Source organism: Cebus imitator, unplaced genomic scaffold, assembly GCF_001604975.1.
Source record: "Cebus imitator isolate Cc_AM_T3 unplaced genomic scaffold, Cebus_imitator-1.0 Scaffold112, whole genome shotgun sequence".
In the NCBI taxonomy this organism is placed as follows: Eukaryota; Metazoa; Chordata; class Mammalia; order Primates; family Cebidae; genus Cebus; species Cebus imitator.
Genome location: NW_016107427.1, coordinates 945,200 through 950,887, shown reverse-complemented (window position 1 = coordinate 950,887; position 5,688 = coordinate 945,200). Strand labels below are relative to the sequence as shown.

The 5,688-nt window shown below is 60.8% G+C and overlaps 1 protein-coding gene across 18 annotated transcripts in view; it reads left to right on the top strand.

Annotated features, from left to right (window-relative positions):
- Window positions 1–4,218, top strand: part of PCBP3 (poly(rC) binding protein 3) — a 295,105-nt gene extending 290,887 nt beyond the window's left edge. For 16 of the 18 annotated variants that reach the window (XM_037742006.1, XM_017538508.2, XM_037742007.1 and 13 more), the window contains 2 exons: window positions 2,355–2,524; window positions 3,570–4,218. In XM_037742006.1, the coding sequence (XP_037597934.1) occupies window positions 2,355–2,524; window positions 3,570–3,606 (207 nt within the window). In that variant the 3' untranslated portion in view covers window positions 3,607–4,218. Of the gene's footprint in view, window positions 1–2,354; window positions 2,525–3,569 lie in introns of those variants that run through there. The other 2 variants (XM_017538521.2, XM_017538520.2) reach the window with 1 other exon arrangement.
- Window positions 4,219–5,688: the final 1,470 nt, after the last annotated feature.

Here is a 5,688-nt window from a genome sequence, read left to right as displayed (position 1 = left end):
CAGGTGGGGAGGAGTCTGCTCACTGCTGGCAGGGTGTGCAGGCGCAGGTGGAGAGGAGTCTGCTCACTGCTGGCAGGGTGTGCAGGTGCAGGTGGAGCCAGGTGGAAGGCACCCTTGGGCTGCAGGGCTCGGCCTAGCAGGCACCCTCCCCAGCACTGAGTGAGCCAGCCTAGCGCAGGGCAGGTGAAGGAGGTCTGTCCTCCCCACATTCCCTTCTCACGGTGGAGAGTGCCAGTACAGAAGTCACAGTGCTGTTCACCTTGGTATCGGTGATGAGGCAGGTGTGCCCTGGTGGCTCAACAATGTCCCATCAGCACTCAGACCCCACAGCTGTGTGCAGAGGAGGGGAAAGCCCTGTGACAAAGGCAGTGCCCTCCAGAGCCTGGGGAGAGGGGTGCCCTGGGCGTCACATCACAGGGAGTAGAGGGAAAGAGGGCAGGGTGAGGGCAGGAGGGGTACGTGTGCCAAGGTGCAGCTGGAGCGAGGCAGTTAGGAGACAGGAGCAGACGGTTAAGAGAAGACGGTCGGCACCTTGTGTGGGAGAGGCAGGGAGATACTTCCTCCAGTAAGCTTCAAGGAGAGACTCAGCAGTGCCTGTGCACGAGGCTCTCAGTGCTGTGAGCGTCAGCAGGCATCATGCACTCCAGTGCAGAACGTGCCATGAAGCAAAGTTGGCTGCTGCTGGCCAAGGAGGGGTATAGGAAGCTGGCAGTGTGAAAGCCCAGGAGCACTCCCTCCTGGATGTCAGCATCTTACAGAGACCTGCGGTCAAGCTGCCAAGTCAGCCACATTCCCCCTCGTCATGGGGTCTGTACTGCTGTCCCTGGTTCCAGGGGCCACCTTGCGTGGCCCCCATCAGAGATGAGCCCTCCAGAGCTCTCTGCCACCAGGGAGGGGGATACAGCCAGGCAGATGAATGTGGCCATGTGGCAGTTAGGAAGCCACCCTCCTGACCCCAGGGGCACACTCAACCACACACAGGCATGAGCAGGGAAGGGCTGGACTGTGGGTGGGGCCTTGGGAAATGTGGGTGGAGCCTGAGAGGTGTGGGTGGAGCCCAAAGATGCCGCAGGAGACGCAGGACTCCCAGCAGCCCTGGGTTCTCTAGAGCAGGGGTCTCTAGATGTCTACAGAGACTGACTGTTCTGAGACAGCTGTCATTACCTAGGTAGCCAGCAGAGATGGCCTCTAGGTGAGCAGAGTTGAGACGTTGTAGGTCTCTTCAGGGACAGGGGCTGGCTGGCAGGGCACCTGTGTGCTGCCATGGAACTGCTGCTCACCCCACAGGCTGAGCCCCTTCATGCTTGGAAGTGGACGTCCCTCCTGCACATGGCTGCACGGCCCAGCCCAGTCCTTATCCAGCATTTCACTTCGTGAGGACAGACTCCATTTCACCATCTGACACTCCAGCAGCCTCATGGGAGGTGGAAGGGGAATCCGCCTCAGGGCCATCTGAGATCCCTGTGCCCGGCTGCCCTCCTGGCCCCCCGTGCCGGGCACCCTTCAGTCTGGTGCTCTCTTTGCCATGTGTCTGGCCACTTCTTTTTCCTGGCCAAGCTCCGGAACTCTCATCAGTGGCCTGTGGGTGCGTGAAGTATCTGTTCCGTCTGATGGTGGGCATCGAGAGATCCCACTGGCTCCTGCGCCATCTACTCTGGGAGCCCCAGTTGTCCCTGAGCCCCCTTGTGGCTTCCCCTCATGCCCATCCTCCTCCCTCAGCTTCTCCAAGGAGCACCCTCATTCTTGGTGACCCCCTTGGCCAGAAGTCACTGTGTTCCATCTTTAAACAGGGGTCTCAAAATGGGAAGTGCCTGAATGGCCTGAGTTTCATCTAAGTTCAGCCAAAAACTAGGTTTTCTGCAGCAGTGAGTTTTGTCCTGGCTTCAAGCACACATTTCTTCTTGAGCATTTTAATGCTGCCTGTCTGGGCAGAACTGGTCTCCCCGAGGATGTGGCAAGGAAGGCATAGATGCCGCTGGGCCGTGCTGGCTTCAGAGCCTCCCTACTCGGGCCCTGGCTGCCACCTGTGGGTCGCTGCTGGTCCCCTGGGGGGACCAGTGTGGAGCACCCAGGCCGAGTGACTGCGGCCTCTTGGCTTGGCGGAATGGGGAGCAGGGTAGCTCTGAGAGGGGTGGCAGAGGCTCAGGTGCTCTTAGCCCGACCTCGGGCAGGTGGCCTGGATCAGGCAGCATCTGCCAGCAGGTATGGGCGGGGCCTCTCGGAGCACTGAGCTCAGAGCTTGGGGCAGAGTCCAAGGCTGACAGTCTGCCCGGAGCCCCCGGGGTGCACTGCCCACAGTCTCCAGAGGCTGGCTCTGGCTCTTCTCTAAGAAATGCCCCCGTCCTTGCTTCTAGCTAATAGGCTGCATAATTGGACGCCAAGGGACCAAAATCAATGAAATTCGACAGATGTCTGGAGCTCAGATCAAAATTGCCAACGCCACTGAAGGGTCCTCAGAGCGTCAGATCACCATCACAGGGACCCCGGCCAACATCAGCCTTGCCCAGTATCTCATCAATGCCAGGTGAGCAGCTATGAGGGCCTCTGAATGCCAGGACAGGGACGCGCCAGCCGGCGTTACGTTGCCTGGAAGGTCGGGGGTGGGAGGAGGCTGAGTCTAGGCCACACTCTGCCCGCCCCTCTGCCCGCTCTGCCCCGGGCTGGAAAGCGAGGACTGGCTGGGACAGCGCCAGCCTCTATGCAGACGCCAGACCGCCTCACTCCCCAACCTCCCACCTGAAGCGTCTCCAGTGATGATCCCAGAGGCCAGAGAGGAAGGCAGGTGCTCCCGTGGCCCCAGAGAGGTGGCCAGACCTGCCTCTTTGAGGCAGCAAATCCTGGAAGGCCTGACTTGTCCACTCAGAGCTCTCCAGAAAGATGAATGTTTTGAGGCTTTGCCATTTTGCCTCCTCTTTCTTCCTCATGGAAATGTGTAAGGACAGGCAGGACCAGTCCATGGGTCCCTGCTGCACATGGGAGGGTCTGGAGCCACCTGGGGCCCTGTGACTGTGCCCCACTCAGCCTCGACCAGTGCCCCATCCTGCCAGGCAGGCCATACCACCAGCACCTGCCGGCCTCTGACAAAGCAACACCCCCTCCTCCCTCCCCAAGGGTGTCCTCCTGCTAGAGCCCCGAGCTGGGCTGGTGGGAGGGGTGGGGCAGGACCTCTGGGTAGACACAGCCCTGTGCGGGCCCTGGAACCCCGTCCCTGTGCCCCTTCAGCCACCTGCGCTCCCAGTGAGTGGGTAAGAGGCCACCTGGACAGCACGAGGACACCCCTGACTTTACCACGGGCACCCCACTGGGCATGTGTCACAATCCAGAGTCAGGCTGGGCCTCTCTTCATCCCTGTGACTTGACATGGTGACAGGCCTGGGGGGGGCCTGGGCAGGGTGGAGGCCCAGGGTCCAGTCCTGTGTGCCCTGCTTTGGTCTCCAGCTTAGGACCTCCTGAGCTAACAGGCACCACCTGTCCCAGCGAGCAGAGGCCTCACAGCCCAGCCTCACGCCTGCCCACTGAGGAGGGTGTTTGTTGTGACCGTCTCTCCCCCTCCTGCCTGTCTGTTCTAGGCTGACATCCGAGGTCACAGGGATGGGTGCGCTCTAACCCTACCCAGCATCTTCCCGCCACGTCACCCCCTGCCAGAGCCCAAGCCCAGCTCTCACACTGTACAGCTCCCTTCCCTGCCTCACAGATACCAGTGGAGAGGTTTTCTTCATCAGCAAAAAGACTAGCCATGGATGGACACCCGCGCACACAGCCGCTCTCCACGGAGGCTGCAGGCTCCGCGATCCCCTTCAGTGTTCCTTGTGACTGACGCTCCAGCCTGCCCATTCACCGGCATGCAGTGTTAATTATTTTAGAAATATTGTTCCTTGGTGTCAGCGTAGCTGTCTGTCGTAGGAGCTGGGTCCGCATCCCGACAGCACTCCCTGTCCACCATTCTCCTCTGCCGTCCAGAGCTGTTGCCCGAGACCCCTCCTCTCCCACAGCCCCGCCGTGCCGACTCAGTTTCCCCTCAGAATCCGTGTCGTCTGGGCCCAAGTTTCTGCCCCAGGTTGTATGCTGGAATTGGGGGTTGCTTCTGCCACCTGTGGGGAGCACCGGGAGAGGAGGGTGGTGGAGGATGTCAGGGCTCTGACCCCAGGAGTGAGGTGGAGGGCAGAGCCTGCTGGGGCCCTGCCTTCAAGAGATGCCGCATGCTGGGGAGGCCCTTGGGGTCCCCTCAGCGTCTTCCGGGGTGGCTGGAGAGCACAAACGCACGAGTCAACCCTTCTATGCACCTCAGAGTTCAATAAATGTTGTGGCCCCTCCTCACTGGCTCTGCTTTGTCTCTGCATCCCCGATGTGCCCAGGTCCCCTGGAGGGACAATGTCCTGAGTCCTGTCCTTATCAGAGAAGCCTGGGCTTCTTCTCACACACAAATGCCATCTCATTCCCCTTCTGAAACACGCATAAGCTATTCTATTTGTACTTTGGCAAAACTACTTAAAATGACAAACACAAAAATGCCATTCTTGTCCAGGCACCAAAATGCCAGTTCCTAGGTCATGAGACTTACTCCCCCATAGCCGTTGTGGGTGCCAGAGGCCACGCCCAGTGACCCCCAGCACTTCTGCAGGATGGAGCCCGTCCTCTGTGCCCGGTGACCCCCAGCGCTTCTGCAGGATGGAGCCTGTCCACTGTGCCCGGTGACCCCCAGCGCTTCTGCAGGATGGAGCCCACCCACCGTGCCCAGTGACCCCCAGCGCTTCTGCAGGATGGAGCCCGTCCACCGTGCCCGGTGACCCCCAGCACTTCTGCAGGATGGAGCCTGCCCAGCGTGCCCAGTGACCCTTAGAGCCCATCCACCGTGCCCAGTGACCCCCAGCACTTCTGCAAGATGGAGCCCGTCCACTGTGCCCGGTGACGCCCAGAGCCTGTCCCAATTGGGGACGGTCTGCACGGCTCACTTGGCAGCCTGTGCTCACCTTAAGGAGCCTGGTTGTGCCCCTGCTCAATCCTGAAGCCCTGGGTTGACTCCAGCCCTCTCTTTGGGTGATTAATCCCTAACCCAAGCCCGAGGTATAGGGGGAGCCCCCAGGCGATTGATCAGGAAGGACCCAGACCCAGGGCATGGGGGAAGCCCACAGGTGATGGATCACGAAGGGCCCAGGCCCAGGATGGAGGGGGAGCCAGGCACTGGGGAGGGTGGCACTGGAGGCTTCTGTCCCAGCTCTGCAGGCTGAGGGCAACACCTCCACACCTGGGTCCTGGTGTTCTTGGGACCTTCTAGAAGGTGGTGGACCTGAGATCCAGGCGCTGGGCTCTGTGTCTGGTGAGGAGGTATCTGTCAGGAGTCAGCAGTTCCAGGAGGATGGGAGTCTGGCCAGAACCTGGGGAGCCTCCAGCGGCCCAGGACACCCTGTGTCAGGGTCCCAGCTGGCCACAGAACACCTGCTCACAGGAGCCACTTCTTGCCTGATCAGGCGGAAGCCACCCTGTTTCCCAGACTCCACCTGGCCTGCTTCAGGCACCTGGCCCATTTGCTGGCCCTGACTCAGCCTTCTGGACACCCCTTGCCCACCCTCTGCCCCCAGGAGGGCCCCAACCACAGGAGTGAGCCCAGCATGGCACCTGGGAACACATGCTGGTGGCTTAGGGCTGAGGTTCCCACTGGTGGGGCCAAGACACCGGGATGCGGAAGAT